General features: G+C 43.0%; 2 protein-coding genes across 6 annotated transcripts in view; both read left to right on the top strand.

Annotated features, from left to right (window-relative positions):
* The window catches only part of grk3 (G protein-coupled receptor kinase 3), a 34,228-nt gene extending 27,885 nt beyond the window's left edge, over nucleotides 1-6,343 (top strand). Inside the window, exons 18-22 of one of the 2 annotated variants that reach the window (XM_028971428.1) lie at nucleotides 458-620; nucleotides 947-1,083; nucleotides 1,176-1,214; nucleotides 1,816-1,929; nucleotides 2,505-6,343. In XM_028971428.1, the coding sequence (XP_028827261.1) occupies nucleotides 458-620; nucleotides 947-1,083; nucleotides 1,176-1,214; nucleotides 1,816-1,929; nucleotides 2,505-2,666 (615 nt within the window). In that variant the 3' untranslated portion in view covers nucleotides 2,667-6,343. The remainder of the gene's footprint in view (nucleotides 1-457; nucleotides 621-946; nucleotides 1,084-1,175; nucleotides 1,215-1,815; nucleotides 1,930-2,504) is intronic. The other variant, XM_028971429.1, reaches the window with a different exon arrangement.
* An 883-nt stretch (nucleotides 6,344-7,226) lies between these two features.
* myo18b (myosin XVIIIB) overlaps nucleotides 7,227-19,426 on the top strand; it is a 31,717-nt gene continuing 19,517 nt past the window's right edge. For 2 of the 4 annotated variants that reach the window (XM_028973263.1, XM_028973262.1), the window contains exons 1-14: nucleotides 7,227-7,376; nucleotides 9,669-9,807; nucleotides 10,868-11,014; nucleotides 11,090-11,461; nucleotides 14,277-14,337; nucleotides 15,189-15,301; nucleotides 15,626-15,793; nucleotides 15,890-16,100; nucleotides 17,517-17,659; nucleotides 17,808-17,908; nucleotides 18,190-18,253; nucleotides 18,338-18,482; nucleotides 18,715-18,885; nucleotides 19,238-19,328. In XM_028973263.1, coding sequence (XP_028829096.1) covers nucleotides 9,769-9,807; nucleotides 10,868-11,014; nucleotides 11,090-11,461; nucleotides 14,277-14,337; nucleotides 15,189-15,301; nucleotides 15,626-15,793; nucleotides 15,890-16,100; nucleotides 17,517-17,659; nucleotides 17,808-17,908; nucleotides 18,190-18,253; nucleotides 18,338-18,482; nucleotides 18,715-18,885; nucleotides 19,238-19,328 — 1,826 coding nt within the window. In that variant the 5' untranslated portion in view covers nucleotides 7,227-7,376; nucleotides 9,669-9,768. Of the gene's footprint in view, nucleotides 7,377-9,668; nucleotides 9,812-10,867; nucleotides 11,015-11,089; nucleotides 11,462-14,276; nucleotides 14,338-15,188; nucleotides 15,302-15,625; nucleotides 15,794-15,889; nucleotides 16,101-17,516; nucleotides 17,660-17,807; nucleotides 17,909-18,189; nucleotides 18,254-18,337; nucleotides 18,483-18,714; nucleotides 18,886-19,237; nucleotides 19,329-19,426 lie in introns of those variants that run through there. The other 2 variants (XM_028973265.1, XM_028973264.1) reach the window with 2 other exon arrangements.

Below are 19,426 nucleotides of genomic sequence, written 5' to 3'. Positions count from 1 at the left end.
CTTCCGCAACTGTTGCTCCATGGCTGCTCTTAGCAAGAGCATATTAACTGTGGCTGAGTGACCACAGGCTCTGAGCTATCGCTTGCCTGGCATTCTGTTAAGTGTCCACAAGAATGTTCTTAGCATAACGTAAACCTTTTGGAAATGTCAGAGGCACTTGGGTAGATTTTTATTCTGCCTCCCTTTTAAAATTCAAACCGGGTTTGAGGCGTTCCTTGGCTGTAAAGCACCAGTAGGCAATGGAACAAAAGTGTATACTATAAGGTGGAAATTCGCTGTTGAAAAGGAGCTGTTTGTCTGGGATTGCATAAGTGAAAAAAATGGCCGCATGTTTGAGCAGGGAGGAGCAGTTTATTGCCCATATAGTTTTTTCTTTTTTCTGCTTATTTCTCCTTTCCCCACATCTCTCTGCCTTTCTTTTTCATTTCTTATCCCCCCCCTCACAATTTCTTCTCAGCTGCTGGACAGTGATCAGGAATTATATAAGAATTTCCCACTGGTCATTTCGGAACGCTGGCAGCAGGAGGTGGCTGAGACTGTGTACGAAGCGGTCAACAGTGACACTGATAAGATCGAGGCACGCAAGCGGGCCAAGAACAAGCAGCAGGGCCATGAGGAAGGTGAGCCTGGATCTATACTGCCCCCTGATGGTTGTTAGTTTGTGCCCACCCTTGATGGCTTGGCACTCAGTCAGTAATGAACATAATGAGCATTTACTTTTTTTTATTTTTTGGAGTAGAACTGGATAGCAGTAGTTAGTTTATGGGCTTTTTTTGTCTTTTAATTAGTTTAAAGGATATTTCATTGAAAGCTCAAATGGTCTGTTTCTATAGTTGTTCATACTTACTACATTCACACACACACACACCTCTACCATGTTAGTTTCCTCTTTAACGTGCCAGTAATGTAGCCTGTACATGGTTGTGGTCCTTGTGTGTGTTTACAGACTACGCTTTAGGGAAAGACTGCATTATGCATGGCTACATGCTGAAGCTGGGCAACCCCTTCCTCACGCAGTGGCAGCGCAGATATTTCTACCTGTTCCCCAACCGCGTGGAGTGGAGGGGTGAAGGGGAGTCCAGGGTGAGTAAACTCGTCGACGTTTGCATGTGTTTGCCGCATGTTTTTGTGTGGCCAGTGTTCATGTGTCCATGTCTGTCCCCTGTACTTTGTAGGACCGTTGGCTAAAAGTTTTAAAAAAACATAAGTTGACGGTAAGTTCAGCAAAGCTGAAAGATCAGATCTGCAAGTAAAATTCCCTCTTTGTTGAGCTCCAGCCAGCTCGAGGTGGTCTAATTCGTAGCGAACGGTGACAATCAGCCAAGTACTGGGGCTGCAGCAAAACAGAGTGGGGACTTTTACTTTCTTCTCCTGCTTATCTCCTCTGCTACTGCTGGTCCAGTGCCCCCTCCCGATCCCTGTAAAAGGATGAAGGGAGAGCTGTTGAATATTTTAGCAGAGAGAGGAGGGGTGTCAGCAGCCAGTAGAGTCGCCAGCCCAGAGGCTTGTTTTATAACCCCATACTACCTCTAGTGCCGAACCCTTAGATCACCCAGCCTGTTGGGGCTTTTGTCCATTTATGACAACCTCCACCAGTGTTCCTTATGCACGCTAGCATCCCGAATCCCCAGTTCTGTGTGGAGGGAAAATCTGTGGGTGTCTAAATAGACCCATTTTAGCCTTCACTGTCTGGGAGCAGAAATAGGTCAATGCAGGTCTCCCAAAGCTGCAGTACGTTTCCCAAAGTAGCACCCTACTGAAGTAGGGTGTGAGCCACTGTCTGATAACATCTGAATTGAAATCTCTGTTCTGCAGCAAAACCTGTTGACTATGGAGCAGATACTGACTGTGGAGGAGACACAGATTAAGGACAAGAAGTGTATCCTACTCAGGATCAAAGGAGGCAAGCAGTTTGTCCTGCAATGTGAGGTACTGTATCACCTTTTTTAATTGAATGGTTCTCTCCCTCTTTTTATATATGGGGACTGTATATAGATAATGCTGCATTAAGTGCTAGTGAAGAGTAAAATGACCATTCACATACATTTTTGGTCTCTTTGAGCATCACAAGCTGAATGATATTAAATTATAATATTCATGTTTGCAATATAGACAATACAATAATACATTAAATACTATATGAAAACCCACTTATTCAAAAAGTATTTCAGATGAATCTAACACTTGCACATAGACACACTGCACAAAATAAATAAATAAAAAAATTAAAAATCTTTTTTTTGTCTAGCACTTAACAATTTCCGAGCATGTTCTTTTTCTGACAAGTTAGGCCTTATCAGGGCCCTTAGTTTTGTAAATAGAAATTGAAATTGAACGAAAATTGCTGGGGTCTTCCTCTTGTAAGTCGCTTTGGATAAAAGCGTCTGCTAAGTAAAGTATTAAACACTATATTGAAAATATGGCTTCAAAAACGTTCTGCTGCCTTGTCATGTATTATATTATATTTTCTGTGCAATAAGGAATATGTTTGTTTCTGTCTGCAGAGTGACCCCGAATTTGTCCAGTGGAAAAAGGAGCTAACAGACGCCTTCACTGAAGCCCAGAAGCTGCTGCGTCGTGCCCCAAAAGTCATTGGAAAAGGCCGGGCTGGTGTGGTGGAGCTCTCCAAACCACCCCTAACACATCGCAACAGCAATGGCCTTTGAGCCTCCAAGCACCCCACCCCTCGCTCCACCACCCACAACTTCATCCACCAAACAAACACACACACACACACAACCTCTCTGAGAATCACACCATGTGACATTACCAGACCAAGCCTCTTGCCTTCGGTGAGCGTTGCGACAATGGCTGGAGGGAGAGACCTTGCTTAGAAAAAAATTACAAAAAAAACCCTTAAGCAAGAACAACCAGTTAAAATGATAACAAAATCTCTTGAGGGCCAAAAGACCTTCCTTCCTTCCTCTCCCTCTCTTCTCTGCCCATCACTCGGCCGACCTCCACTGCTCCTCTGTTAGCAGTGCTCCCTCAGAGCATGGCCAGCTGTGAGCTCCGAGCTTCCAGCTGCTCCTCAGCTCGGCTCCTGGTGTAAATAGACTGCATAGAGGAGGTGGGGTGCAGCTGCTGGTCCTTCTGTGGCCTGGATAGTCTCTCCCGCTGGCTCGTTTGAATGCTCTTGCTGGTGCTGGGAGAGAGGGAAAGGGCCCCGTTTTTTTTTTTCTTTTTTTGCTCTATTGGACAGGAGCCAGGCCAATGTGCACTGGAATGACCTGCAGCGTTCACACGGTAGCTGAACTGACACTTGAGATGACCTTTCCAACTCTAATCAAGTGAAATCAGCACCATGTCATTCTGGAGATTTAGTCCATGTGTGTGAAACAAAGCGAAAAATCAACTAAAGCTGTAATAAAGGACTTTAGTGTAAGAATTAGTCATTCCTGCCGTTGCTGTCTTTTGCACTTGCGTTACTGATCGTGCCATTTGCCACACGGGCTGATCCACTCCAGTTCAGTGTTCCTGATTCGTCTTGTTATCCTGCATCAGAAATGGGCTGAGTGCTGGTTGGGCTTGTACCCCTTCCTCATGGAGGACCACCCCCTTCTCCACCTTCAAATTGGGAGGCAAAAGGAACAGACTGCACCCAAAAGTTGTGTTCCTCGGTGCTGGATTGTGCCGAGGAGACAGGAGTTTGATTTTGTTGTTTTGTATCATCCTGGGTGTGGCCCAGCTGCTTCGTGGGGACAGTCGGTAGTGTGTGTTTGTGTTTGTCTGCTTGCTTATGAATTTCAGAGGGCAAGACATGGTGCTTTTTCACCAAACGGACAAAGCAATGCGTTCCTCTTTGCCTAGAAAGAATGTAATATTTTATTTTTTTATTTTTGTTTCCGTTTTGTGCAGGGAGAGTTGAAGCTGCTTGATTTTTTAGGAAAGGCTAAATATGTGACTTACCTTCTCCCCTCCGTTCCCCCAAATTTCCACCCCAAACGTGCATTAAGTGCCAACAAATTTGTTTTTACTTGATACCTGAGGACCTGAACGACTCCCGGGCAGCGCCCACAGATAAATGCCCTTTTAGGGCTCCTGTTGGGCTGAAAAAAAGCTGGAGAGGAAGTGAACTCACACACATACTCCCTCTCTCTCACACACACAACACACTCTTAACTCCTATGGTTGACGGCCTGCTCAGCTTGACGGCCTGTTCCTTTGGACCAAGATTTACAGAAACTGATTCCTGACTTGAGTTTACAACTCAAGATTCTTGGGCTGGTGTCTGGTTAGACACCACTAGGAAGGAAAGCAGGATGGCATCCGAGTTTGTGTGTACATATATGTGTGTAAAATATATATAAATATATAAATATGAAAAAGAAACCCTTTCTCTGTGCATCTACGGTATACTCTTGAAAATGTTTGCATATATGGGGAATTATCTGTCTGCCTGTCTGTGTATTCTGTCCCTATGTCTCAGCTTTGGAGGGTTGGGGCTGGGGGGAGGGTGAGGAGCTGCCGATCATTGGGCGTGCGTACCTCAGGGTGAGACTGACCGTGTGTGCATCTGAATCTCTACGAGGGCCAAACATAAAAGACTTTGTGTGCATAAGACTGAAGACACGTCTCCAGACTCTTCACTCAACACAGAAATGAATCAAGATTTTTTGTTCTGTGGTCTGTTCCCACAGCTGTCCCTGTAGGGGGCGGTCCTTGCATGTGTCCGTCACAGTCACCCAATGCACAGGCAGGCTGACTGTTACGCACAGGCAGGGGAGAGTGTCAAACACACAAAACAACAACAAAAAAAGGGCGCGCTACTTGCATTATGGGGGAGAAGAACCATTTTGTTGTAAGGCTTGATTTTCAACATAGTTTTAATTTTTTATATTGTTTTATGAATGTGACACAGAATGCAGATTTCTATAGAATTTTTTTTTGAGAATGTTAAGTGTTTTCATTTTGGGCAAATGTTTGACAATAGCACATTTAAGAAAGGCGATACGCAGAATTGCAGTCTTTTTGTTCAGGATTCAGGTGTTTTATTTTCTCATGCAGTAAAAGTTTGATTTGCATGTAATTCTGAAACTTTACAAAGCATAAACACATTGCAGGGTGTATTTGGATCATTTTTATAGCCTTTAGGGGATGTGCCATCTTTCAGGATGTTATGTTGTGTGCCAGGGGTCTTTTTTTTTTTTTTTTTTTTTTTTTTTAAACCAAACTAATGAAACAGATTCACTGCACTTTTCTCCAATTCTTTGCGTATCCAGATGTCTTTAGATGTAATTGTGCCAAATGATTGAAAGAGTAAAACTATCATCCATGAATCCTGCTGACTCCAGCTTCTCTGCACCAGCAGTTTTGTTCTGACAGTAGGTCTGACCGGAGCGTCTGATGTGACCAAATGCAGGTGTTGGAGATCCGTGTATCTGTGCTGATGATTTGATACTTGAGGGAAAATTAGAAAATTAAATCTATTGAACCTATTCTTTCATTCATTCTCTCAAAGATGGCAGCACCTCAATCAATCCCAAATGTCAATGATGCTTCAGGGCTTTATATCTGATTATTTTTTGAGGGGTTATTGCTATTTCTTCATGTTGTCAGTGTTTGCTTCATTCGCTTTTTTCTTTTTTTTTTTTTTTTTTTTCCCCCACACATGGAGTTGTATTTTAGTCTGGATATCAAAGTTTCATATGGATGTCAAAGACGAGTCCTTGGAAAGACTAATAGGAAAACGTATATATCTGTACACATGACATTAAATGAGCTAGATTCTATTTAAATATTGTAACAATGTAGAAACGAAAATAAATAAAAGTTGTGGGAAGGGATTGGGTGTGATGTGCGTTCAGATACAGTGTATGTGGTGAAGTTTCTGCTCAGATCTCGCACATAACAAAGTTTAGATATTATATCTACAGATTCCACTTTTTTTTTTTTTTTTTTCTTTCAAAGACAGAGACTTTTCTTCTCTTTCATATTTATTGTGTGGTCTGGGAACATTGGCTCTGAGCGATCTTAGGCCTGAGGGCTGGAGGCCATCCAGTTCACAGTAATCTGAGAAATCTTTACATGTGCCACAAAACGCAAATACTACTGTTTATTCCTGTTTGAGGGTATGATGACAAAATGATTATGATGGATAATATTATTCAAAATATTATGAATGATAATCCAATGAATGATAATTGTTTTGGTTGTTTTTGGTTGTTTTTTTCTTCATTTTCAGACCAGCTAGGAACATGTGTGCTCATAAATCGGTTCTGAAATAAAAGCCCCTTTTTTCGTGTTGCCGTGTCTTAAGGTTTTTGTGCTTTTATGTCTGCACCAAGGGACGTTGCTTAGAGACTGCTATTTTGGTTACATTAAATCAGTGTTATAAACCAAACTGTCTCTTCTGTGCATTTTCCTATTGAAGTCTCTTTTCCACATTATTTATTTTTTTTCCCCTGGTTGGACTATTAAGGGATTTTTGTTATTGATTCAAAGTACGTTAAATGAACTATCAATAATATCTATATTTCCCTTTATATTCCTCAATATCTGCCATACCCTTTCACATGAGTTCGTAGGTCTGTGTAACCTGGAAAGGTATCACTAGAGCGCAGTGTGGCTCAAAGGGAACAAACTGTTCAGCATTTAGTTCTTCAGTCAGGAAACCAAATTCCCCACTAATACATAAAGGTGAAAATGAATGCAAGGGACGAACTACCACTTCTTTCATGTCATGGATGCATGAGCATCTACACCCCACTATCATTTTCCTTTGCTGCTTAAAATTGTATTTATTCTCTGTCTTCTCCACTATCTCCAATGTGGTTCTCTACACTCCACCCTGTTAGGATCCCTCACAGCTGGGTATGTCTGTCAAAGCAGACAAGCTCTTGTCACAGGACTCAGTTGTGCTCCTTCTGTAGCTGTTGCTGTGGAGCTCAACGTGCTCTGATGTCTCCGAGCAAGGGCTTTTATGTAGGATAAGTGAGATTTCTCAGGATAAAAACACAGAACTAAGGCTCAGAGACATTTTTGACTAAAAGTTTTTCTATTAGTTTCACAAGCCTGCCAGTATTGTTTTGATTTCCACCTCTATGCCCTGTGAACTTACCCAGTTTCGGGGAATCACGTTTTTATTCTCAACAGCAACCGCCTGACTGGCTTCCGTCCCTAAAAGGGTTTCCCAAACAGGGTAGTATCCCCCACTACCTTACCCTGCCGAGTGATATTTATAGCAGGGTCTTGTGTTAACTCAGCTGCCTTGCTTATCTCTGTGTGTGTGTGTGTGTCTGTCTCTATTTCTGACTCCTGCCGTGAAGCCATCTCGGTGTGTATGACGGTGTTGCTGTGTGCCTTGTGTTTGGCTGAAACAAGCATTTTGTACAGTATAAAGGACTATTTTCACCATCGGGAGAAGCCATCACAAGGTAGGTGTCTGCCCCCCCAAGAAGGGTTCATTGAGAAAAATTAATTCATTTGTGATTCTTGGTTTGCTCTTGTCCTTATTGGGACAATATCTTGACTGGGGATTGTATGGTTGGTGAGCTGAATCCTAAGGGATCTCTGACTGATTTGTTTAGTAGTCTGAGTTGAAGGAGGGTCTTAGGTAAGCATTCTGTTACAAGATCGCAGGTGTTCCACTTTTAAAATGGCTCTTAAAGCAGTTTGCCAGTGTTTCGTAAGAAAATGACTGGCTGGTGGGGCCTTTGTGAAAAGCGGCCTCTTTATCGTTATTAGATTACTCAAGAAAATGGGTCAAGTGCACAAGCTGCGGTCCTTTTCAGTTAGACTTCACTAAATATAACCTCTGGCTCAAAGTAGTCACTGTGCCTGTGCTTGTGGGGGTTTTAGTTAACCTGGTGAGCATGTTGTCCATGGAGGTCTGCTTGACTCACTCATGGTGTTCACATTCACCATGAGCAACAATGGTGGGGGTGGACCATGTGTCATTCATTCTCAACATTTTTGTTGCTTATTAGCAGTTATAAGCCCAGATTAGTTCAGTTTTTCTCAGGAAGTACGAAACTTTTTTGTGCTTTGGCATACTTCAAAAAAAATTATATTGGATTTCTCAGTATAAAAACAATCAAAGGCTATATTAAAGTTCCACTAGCCTGCCTGTGTTGTCTGATTTCCACTTCAATTTATTGTCCTCCAGCCACAATCTCTAAACAGGGTTAGTTCATATTCTTTACAATAAAAGTATTTGTAAATAACTGAATGAAAAGAATACAGTGGGCACAGAAAGTATTCAGACCCCCACTCTTATATTGCAGCCATTTGCTAAAATCATTTAACTTCCTCCCCCTTGTCAAGACTGGCTGGGCCATTCAAGAACAGTCACAGAGTTGTTGTGAAGCCACTCTGTTATTTTAGCTGTGTGCTTAGGGTCATTGTCTTTCCTTCGGCCCAGTCTGAGGTTCTGAGCACTATGGAGAAGGTTTTAGTCCAGGATACCCCTGTACTTCATCTTTCCCATCGATTGCAACCGGTCGCTCTGTCCCTGCAGCTGCAAAACACCCCACAACATAATGCTGCCACCGCCATGCTTCACTGTATTGGACAGGTGATGAGCAGTGCCTTGTTTTATCCACACATGCTGCTTAGAATTAAGACCAAAATGTTCTATCTTATTTCTCACCATCTTGAAGTCCTTTAGGTGTTTTAAAAAATAAACTCCTTGTGAGGAGAGGCTTCCTGCAGACCACTCAGCTGTTGGAGCGCTGCAGTGATGGTTGACTTTCATTGGGATCTTCTTTACCTCTCTCACCAAGGCTCTTCTCCCCCGATAGCTCAGTTTGGCTGGACCACCAGCTCTAGGAAGGGTTCTGGTCATCCCAATCATCTTCCATTTAAGGATTATGGACGCTGTGCTCTTGCCACAATACTTCCCCTGACCTCATGATTCTAATTTGCTCTGACATGCATTGTGAGCTGTAAGGTCTTATATGTGTGGCTTTCCTAATCAAGTCCAATCAGTATAATCAACAGTCCACAGCTGGACTCAAATGAAGGTGTAGAAACATCTCAAGGATGATCAGAAGAAATGGACAGAACCTGAGTCATATAGTTTCAGAGCAAATGGTCTGAACACTTGTGAAGACCATGTGATATTTCAGTTTTTCTTTGTTAATAAATATGAAAAAATGTCAACAATTCTGATTTCTGTTAATATGGGGTGATGTGTGTTAATTAATGAGGGGAAAATGAACTTCAAGGATTTTAGCAAATGGTTGCAAATATAACCGCTTTGAATGCGGTCTTGTCCTGACTCTTGTGTTTTGCAGTCTGTGTAGTCATTTTGCAGCTCTTATATAGCCTTGTGTGATAGTTTTTTTTTTTTGTGGCACCGTGGTCCCAGAGAAACGCTGTCTGGTTTTACTGTGTTCTGTGTGTAAGGTTGAATTGGCAATAAAAACCCCACTTGACTACTAGAGGGTTGAGACAGTTCATCTCAAAACATACCAGCATTGCTTTTTCTTTATTTTAAAGTTATTTTATGTTTTTGATGTTGTGTTCTGTTCTCTCATGTCATGTATTTGCCAAATAATGCTTGAGAGTATGAACTGAAGCACTTTCTGAGGTTGCAGTATGAGAATATGTACTTGGAGATGTACTACTTTTCTGCTATTTAGAGCTGTATCTTTTTTCATTTCATGTTTTCATCTCCCTGTCTCTCGCTGACATCCCCTACCCCTGTCTTCCCTCTTCATCGCCAGGTCCACAGTGTCACTGTTTGTTTGTTGCTCCACTTCGTCCACCTGGCTGAACTCTTGAGTGTCTGACCCCGCCTACCCTTCCCTACTGCAGTCGGTCACCATGGCGCTGTCCTCACGCTTAAAACTCTGGGAGCAGAAGGGAGGTGCAGAAAGGCTGCATGTGGTGTGATTTATTACCCAGAATGCAATGCAACCTTCACAGGAATGTTTTATGGTTTCATTAATGGAGCAGTACCTTCATGCATTTTATGTTCCCTGTCAGGGTTCTGACATTAAATTTTAAGGAGTGCTAGTTCATTTAAACTTTGGTGTAATGAATGAACACCTTCAAGGGTCAAGAAGCTAATTTCATGCCTCGGGGCAAACAGGAAAGTTGCAATTACATTTACTGTCATCAATATATTCATATTAAATTATTTACTCAGGATTGGCTGCCAAGGATTTAAACCTCTGATTGTTCCAGACTGTTTCAAAGTAACATGGCTAAAAACTATGGCAGATAGCATTCTGCCTTTCTTGATGTCCTAGATCGTTGTTGCATGAGTGTGAATAATCTCTCCTTCAAAAAATTCATATTTATTTGTGCATGTTTTGCATGGGTGGGCCCACTGCATGGTTGCTTTAAGGCATGTTAAGTCTGTTGTGGTATGTAAGAAACTGATGTCCTTCATAAGTTTCTCTGTCTATGTGCATTTTCAGCAACCTTCTTATTACGGGGCCGCTTCCTTAACCGCTAGGCCACCACTGCCCCGGCAAGCAGAGAAAGTCCATCATGGAGTATTTAATAGCAAATCATATCAGTTGTAGCTGTCCTCTTATTTGAGATCTGAATCCGACAGCAATGGCAGGCTTGGCGGCAGAGCGTTCAGGGAATTACCTTTATTTCAGATGCTGGCTGTGTTAAAGTGACCACCACGTCTGAGTGTGCAGGGACCACTCCGTTATCCCAGTGATCAATAAATACTCTCTTTGCTGCTGTATTTTTACATTTTACATTTAATGCTTTTAAATTAATGACAATGTTGTGCTTGCCAGTGTGAGATGCTGTAATATGTTGTCATATTTATTGTACTTTTGAGGAAGCATGTTCAGTGAAGTGCATTAGCATTAGTATAAAATGGCTTATTAGTATAAAAACCTTTATACGTACACGTGAGCCACTCTGTGACAAGAGGCCTTCTATCCCCACCTGCATTTAGATCAAGGAGGAGAAGACACCACCCTCAGCTCCAGTGCAGCCCCCTCCACCCATCTCCGCAGTACCAGGAGGTTTCCTCAGGCAGGTTGTGAGAGAGACAGAGAAGGAGAACAAGTTGAAAGAGCCTGAGATCAGAGAGGAGAAAACGGTGAGATTACTGACTACTCCCTGGTGTGGCCTTTTAAAACTCTGTGACGTGTGATGATTCTGTGTTGCTCTTCAGCCCAGCAAGCTAAGTGACAACCTAGTCCAGCATTTCCTCCTCCCCGACCAAACCCCCCCCATCCTCGAGGCAGAAATGGCCCTTCGAGCAGAGCAGCTGGTCAATGGCGATCACGGTCAACATTCAACGCTGTCAGAAAAGAAGACAGCGTCCAGGAGGATCATCTCACCAGACCAGAAGAACAACCAGACAAACTCAAATTCGACCACACCAGAGGTCACCACACCAAAGCCAGACCAGGACCCTGAACCAGAGGGGGTTTCCAACTGTGACAGAGAAAGCACACAACAGGGAGTGGGGCAGGAACAGAGACAGGAGCCTGAGGGACAGCTTGCCAACAGCCCCATAACAGAAGAACCTAAAAAGCCAGAGGTACCGGTGTCCCCAGAGCCGCAGCATAATGTATGTTACACAGTTTGCTTATAGGCCAGGTTTAGGACATGGTGAGAGAAAGCCCAGATAGTTGTAGGGACAGACCCAATGACTGGTTGGAGGCAGCCATTGCTGCAGCATGACCACCATATTAAAGGTCCTCTGACATTATTTTTTTTGCTTTATATAGGTCTTATTAGTCCCCCAAAAACTATATCTGAAGTCTTTTTCTGAAATTCAGCCTTGGTGCAGAACGCCTTTTTAACCGAAACTAAAAAATATGTTTGTGCTCAGTGGAGATACTGTTGTAGGGGAGGGGTGGGAAGTTCTCTGGGCAGAAAAATCATTAGAAACAGGAGGTGACCTTACCCCTTATGACGCATCAATCCAATGAAAACAAAATTCTAGATGAAAAAGTAGTGCCAGCAGTAGCTGTGACTGCCTGATCTGAGTACAGCGCTGCCCCCCTGTAGGAGTTCGGAATGAATGCCATGCACGTTTTGCTGTGCTTTGAAAGTGAAGTGATTGTCATTGTGAAACACTGCAGCACAGCACACGGTGCACTCTGCTTTTAACCATCACCCTTGGTGAGCAGTGTGCAGCCATGACAGACGCCCAGTGTGTGGGGACGGTGCTTTGCTCAGTGGCACCTTGGCACCTCGAACCAGCAACCTTCTGATTACGGGGCCGCTTCCTTAACTGCTAGGCCACCTCTGCCCTGTGGTATTCGTTCATCGCTGTTTAACATTAGCCAGGAAGAAAAATGCTGCATGCAATGTTATTTGTCGCGCAGCAGACCAAATGTTGTGTGGATGCTTTGATTTGCTCCAATGAGCAGAAAAATGGTCTGCGTTCAGTTCGTGTTCCCCTGACAACACAAACTGCAGAAGATGCCTGGTTCAGATGTCCGTGTGAATGAGGTCTTAACTCTCATTTCACTGACGTATTTAAAAACATAATGTGAAACAGTGCTGCCAGACCCTAAATGTTGAAGTATCGTACCGGCAGCTTCAAGTGATCGAATTTTGGGAAAAATTATAATACACAAGCAATATCCTTACTGACACTGCTCAGAAAATCTGTTTTAATAACACATATCATCATAGACCGTGCATATTATAGTGGTGGGAATATTTATTTTGCGATGTGGCGTGTGCTTTCTCTTTGAAACTCCGCCATGCAAAAACCACTCCTCATAGTTTACTTTGTGCATCACCACGTGTTACGTCATGCATTGATCGGCTGTAAAGGCACGTGAGACGACTGCGCATGAACAAGCAACAACAACAACATTTATTTCTTATATAGCCCAAATCACATACAGTATGTCTCAATGGGCTTTGACAGGCCCTACAGTTGACACCCCCCACACTTGACCCTTCTGCACACAAGGAAAACTCCACACAAAAAAAAACTCTAGGAGAGAGAAAAAAAGGAAAGGAGGAAACCTTGGGAAGGAGTGATACAGAGAGGGACCCCCTTCCAGGGTAGAGTAGGCCTGCAAGTGGTGTCAGTGCAGGGTTGAGGATGATATAATAATAAGTCCTACAGTTGTAGGGTTGGAGAAGTCCAGGATGTAGTCAGTGTCATGGTCTAGACTACGTGTCCATAATGATGTTACTGGTCCATTTGAAGATCCCTGAAGTTGTAGTTGTTATGGTGGTGGTGGTGGCTGTGGTGACCCTCTGGATTTCATGGTATGTCCTTGTTAAGCAGTTGTCAGGAACCAGGATTTATTTGCTGGTCTCTTTACTGGGGTCTGCCAGTAGTCTGGGTGCTTGATTCCGTGTCTCGGAGAAAACAAACAGACGGATGCATTGTACCGATACTGAAATATGTGGTTATAGTGGTATATTGGTGCTACAGTGGCCCGGTATCCTAACTAGGACAGCCTAACTAGGGACTTTATAATTGACACTGTGTCAAAGTGAAGTGAAATGAGTGTCTAGGACTTGAACAAAAAGCCAGAGAAAACAGATAGGTTTTCAGATTGGATTTAAACACTGAGACTGTGTCTGAGTCCCGGACACTGATAGGCAAGCCGTTCCACAACTGCGGTGCTCAATAGGAGAAGGATCTGCTCCCAGCTGTGACCTTCTGTACTTTTTGTACCAGTAGTGCCCCCGCACCCGTTGATCGAAGGGGGCGTGGCAGGTTGTAAAGAGCTTTATAGGTCAAAAGTAGGATTTTGTAGTCAATCCTAAATTTGATGGGTAACCAGTGCAGTGATTGTAAGACTGGGGTGATGTGGTCAAATTTCCTGGTTCTAGTTAGAACTCTGGCTGCAGCATTCTGTACTAGCTGGAGTTTACTCATGCACCTACTAGAGCATCCAGACAGTAATGCGTTGCAGTAATCTAACCTTGATGTAATAAATGCATGGACCAACTTTTCTGCATCATGCATTGAAATTATATTTCTTATTTTCGCAATATTTCTAAGGTGAAAGAATGCTATCCTAGTGATGTTATCTACATGCGAATTGAATGAGACCTGCATCAATGATGACATGAACAAGCCACGTATGCCACATGCTAATTTCACGAGCTAATAAAATAACTTTGAAATGGAGGGGTAAAATTATCATACATATATTTTTGGAAATATTGATCATACAGAGGGATGCATCACGATGCGTCGATAATCACATCATTAATAATCTAATCACATAGTGAGACTAGTGAAGGTTCACACCTCTACTATTCAGTAGCCTGTGCAAACCAGTGACCAGTTAACTCCGTACATGTCTATTGTTGTGTAAATGTTGATGTGTTGCACTGTTTCTAACCTTCCCATTATCCTTTATCTTGCCCAGCGGGATGTGTGGTATGAAGCAGGAACTGTATGGTTGGTTCAGAAGGATGGATTCACACGAGGTGAGTCTCCGAAAAAAAAAAAATGGTCTTTAATAGCATGTTCTGCTATAACACATTAAGTGCCATGCAATGTCATAATCTTGATATTAAAACTGGAACCAGTGAGCAAAGTGGCAGTGGCCTGATATGACTCTATAAAGCTGTGCCCACCCACACCCACCCACACACACACACACACACACACACACCGTTTTAGCTAGGCTGAAGTACTTCTTGGGAAACATGACTACCTTCTTGGCAGTCAAACGTGACTGTTCCACTTTAACAATGACAGGGTGATATGATTAATGCCATGCTGGTGGAAGTTGGCCTAGCCTGAAGGGTGCAACAGCAGCATGGCTGGGTTGGGTTACTTGTTATTAATAGCAGGATACTCTGAAATCCTGATATTGGTGCTCCGCTGAGGGGATTCCCAGAGGTCAATGTTTCCTAGACTTTTTCAAAGGCTCAAACCATCTGCCTCTAAAACGTTCTGCCATAATGCACAACAGCTGGCTTCTTGCTAAGAATCACATTCAATTTGAGTATTTGAGGTGATCCTTGGTTTAGCCGGGGAATCATACAGAGTGTAGATCATCGTGGGGTTAGAAGTTAAGCCGCGGTAATACAAAAGACACAATAAGCCTGTTCTCTGTCCAAGCATGGCGCTGCTTGTGTTTTCACAATGAAATACTTCTTTGACAAACAATAATAAAAACAGCTGATTTTACATAGCACCTTTCATAACTTTACATTCAGGAGCACAAACTAAACAGATAAAAGGTTCTGCTGCATTGAGACAGAATTTCATGCTCATAGTCAAGGTTATTAAAATAGCTGCATGCTATTTAATTCATTGTGGGTACCTGCAGCCATGCAGCTGAAGCCGGACGAAGGCACTCCTGATCTCCCAGAGGGCCAAGTGAGAGTTCGGCTTGATACAGATGGTTCTGTCCACAATGTGTCAGAGTATGACACTGAGAAGGTGAGGCCTCTGCCAAACTAATTGTGTTTTATTATTTAAAAAAATAGGCTTATCGTTTTTTTTTTTGTAACCCACCCATGGACTGGTGTCCTCTGGATTTTTCAGTGGGAGAATATAGAAAACTAGTTTGCAATTGATAAGGCAACATTCATGTCTAGTGCTGGTTGTCCATATGGTTTTGTAAATGAAAAGAGATGGTTGACAGATTTCAGGTGCTGAAGAGGATAAGTCATGTTTGTCCCAGATGCAGGCTGATTGTGATTCAGAAGTTTTACATGTCTTACACTAGCATTCACTCTAGCATTCTGTTTTGCTGGGTTTCAGATGAACCCAGCTGACCTGGACCAGTGTGAGGACCTCAGTGAGCTGCACAGTGTGAACGAATGTGGGGTGCTGCACACCCTGACCTGCCGAGCCAAAGCCCACAATCCTCTGACACACGCCGGACCCAACCTCATGTGCATGTGGCCCCCGCAGGCCCTCCCTGGCAAGGTGAGCTCGCTGGTCGGTGTAATTTCAGTGTTAATATTAGAATGACTTCAATTGGTGGCTAAGAGACACACAGTTTGACGATTATGAATTTTTCAGGGTTACCGGGTACGGCGTGGGGATGGTGTCTGGGAGGCTTCTACTCCTCTGCAGTCTTTGGTGAGGCAAGTGTATATCTCCATGGTGGCCAAACGCAGAGACCAGAGTGTGGTGGCAATAGGGCGCAGTGGAACAGGGAAGACCACGTCCAGCCAGGCCTTTGCCCATGAGCTTCTGAAGCATGCTGGGACAGCTGGGGAGAGCCTCACATGTGAGTCTCTGTCTCCTTCTCTTATACATACACACTCTCATGCTCAGTCTTAGGGAGTAATGGTGTGGTGAATAGGGGTGAAGCTGGAATCATGGGATTCAAGATATTTGTGTCAGACAATCAGGGTTCAATGTCTATAAAAATCCCTGTCAAGTTGAATGTGTCGTCGAGTCGCCAGTCTTGACATCAAAGCTGTCTGTTTGGATGTCTGCACATTGTATCCTGGCCCTGAAAGCCATCACTGAAGGTAAGGTAAAATCTGCCAGGTTCAAAACATTTCAAAATGTTTAACAGTTAAGAATATTCATTCATAATTTACAAAAGTAATCAAAACATGATCAAATGTAATTAGTTACATTATTTTGATATTGTAATTTCAATAGTTACAATACTAATAGAGTTTAAACAGTGTCATTTTTAATTGTAACAGATTACATTTCCGAAGTAAATGCACACAAAGATTCACACTACAGAGCAGATCTTCAAGTTAACTATGAGCCAAGTGTAATCATGAAAGCTTCCCTTCCTGTACTTACACAGGCTAGATCAACATTTGAATTACTCCTAGTAAAAGTTCATATTCATACTTTTTACATTAAACATAATGTAAACCATTAGAAGAGAAATTGCTCGAGTGTTGTCAAAATAAAGGCACCAATAGTCTTTGGCCACATGTTGAACTGTGCCACTTCAGTTGTGCAGGTGGCAGCAATCAGAAATGATATTTTCCATTAATATTAAAATCTGGCTACTGTAAAACCGGAGCATGGTGTCATGGCAGCATGTATGAGTACTTCTCCAGAGAACAGAGGGCGAATTAATTAATGCAAGCACAGGCTTCATCAGACTCATGAAAGTATAATTGAGGCATGCTGTGTATTAAGTAGGGCTTATAGGTCTAAAGAGAGATTTATAGTTTTGCCACTCTGATGGTGTATTAAAACAGAGCTAAACCTGACTTAATATATTAAATTAACATGTTATTACAAAAATTCAGCGTTACTGGTAATGTACTTTAAAGCTTTAAAGGCCTTGGTTCAAGGAGTTATTCTAGCATTCCAATATATTCATGGACTGCTATGATATAGCCATGTAATATAACGTTTGATAAACCATTGACACATGAGAATCCATAAATCACGCTGCTCAGGTAGACAGGCAATAAATGTAAATAACGCACTGTTATAAAGTGAGCTCATTTCATGTGTGCCTGAGGGACCGAACCACTCAACCTGAGATGGAAAAGATTCATGGTGGAGACTCATAGCCGGGCTAATAACATAAAACTCCCCATGGTTTAGGTCCTCCAAAACTATTTGGAAGTGTGTGTGTGTGTGTGTGTGTGTGTGTGTGTATTTGAATGATGCATGCTTCAATAATGCCTTGTGTATGTGTGCTCTGTATTTATCACTGCAGTAGAGCGTCTGCAGGCTGTGTTCACCGTTCTCCGCTCTTTTGGCTGTGTGAGCTCTGCACACAGCGAGGCATCGTCTCGTTTCGCCATGGTTCTCTCCCTGGACTTCAACCATGCTGGACAGGCTGCTGCAGGCCATCTGCAGGTATACACACATACACACAGACATACACTTTCACTTTCATGTTGTGCTTGATTGATTCTGTTTGTTTATTCATCATAGTCACCATTCTGCACACCAATGTGTCCCACAGAAATCTTTTTTTAATCATCCCCTGTGTGTTTGTGCTCAGACTTTGATGCTGGAGAAATGGAGGGTGTGTCATAAGCCAGAGGGCGAGAGCAACTTCCTGGTATTCTCCCAGATGCTGGCAGGCCTGAGTGCAGAGATGAGGTCAGGACATGGCTTCTTTGTTACAGACGCTTCACCTCTTTTCTGCTAAACAGAGACACCAATTACGGAACTGAAATTGCCACGTATGAGAATACGAGTATCAAGCAAACACAAAAATGATGTATTACCATATATGTCTTTTGTTTGATACTTTTATTTGATACTTGAGTTTTTTGCTCATCTTGTACTTTTGTGTACTTTCAGCAAGGCAATTATCAATAAAACGTACAGGGCACATCTGGGCCTGTAGGTTTAACAAAAAAAAAATTTCATCCATTCAGGACCGAGCTACAGCTGCATCAACAGGCCGAGGCAAACACATTTGGCATCATAGCACCCACCAAGGTCAAATCACGTGCCAACTACTGTGAATATAGTCATTTTTTGATACACTGTTAACACAGGCTCACGCACAACACTTTCTTACAGGTTGAGGAAAGGCAGAGGGCCTCGGTGGGATTTGGGAGGCTGGTGGCTGCAATGGACACACTGGCGATCTCAGCCAATGAGCAGCGGGCTATTTGGCATGTGCTGGCAGGAATATACCATCTGGGTGTAGCAGGGGCATGTAAAGGTGTGTTCTGTGTGTCACAGTGAAGTACTTGTTGTCAGCCTCTGTTGAGAGGAGCTGTTTTATTACCGTTTTGTTTCTGTTTACTGCTCATAACAGCTTCACGCGAAGGTTCTGATATTTATAGACATTTCTGTGCATTTTAGTGACACAAATGACCAAACACCCCCCAGCACTTCACATAATTTAATGAGACCTGACCAGAGGTGTGATGATGCTAACCCCTGTGTTGCAGTCGGACGTAAGCAGTTCATGAGTTTCGACAGCGCGCAGGTGGCCAGCAGAATGCTGGGATGCGAGGGGGAGGAGCTCCACACTGCTGTGTTCAAACACCACCTGAGGCAGCTGCTTCAGCGAGCCACTGGGGGCGCCAGAGAGCGACACGCGGCAGATAACCCAGAGGAAGGTGAGTGATGACTATGTAATGGCTGGTCAGTGAGTTTTGGGAGACATGGAGCACTTAGAGGGGACATTCGCTTTCATAATATCAATTATATATTTTATATATAAGTGAGTGGGATATGTAGACTGCCTAATATCACCTCATTTGCATCTCATATATTCATCTTCATCTCATATCCTCTCATATTCTCCAATTTTATGTGTAGCATTATAGTCAAGTGCCGCAGTACAAGTGAACAGTCACGCTTGCTCAGAATGTTGATAAGCCTTGAAATTTTTTATGGGGTTAAATGATTAGACATCCAGTAAGTGTACTTGAGCTGCTGTTCTCAACATCCATACCTGCCCTGAAACAGGACCTAAGCTGAGTGCCTCCCAGTGTGTGGAAGGAATGGCCTCTGGTCTGTATGAAGAGCTCTTCACTGCAGTCGTCTCTCTCATCAACAGGTACACACCAGTACCAAAGCACACGAAGTGCCGTAGTCTTTAAATAACATTCCACCCTAAACGTTGGCCACTCCAGAGTGTTACACTGGTTTTGATAC

This window comes from Denticeps clupeoides, chromosome 3, assembly GCF_900700375.1.
Source record: "Denticeps clupeoides chromosome 3, fDenClu1.1, whole genome shotgun sequence".
Taxonomy (NCBI): Eukaryota; Metazoa; Chordata; class Actinopteri; order Clupeiformes; family Denticipitidae; genus Denticeps; species Denticeps clupeoides.
Note: the sequence above shows the minus strand (reverse complement) of the source record. Positions and strands in the feature narration are given on the sequence as shown.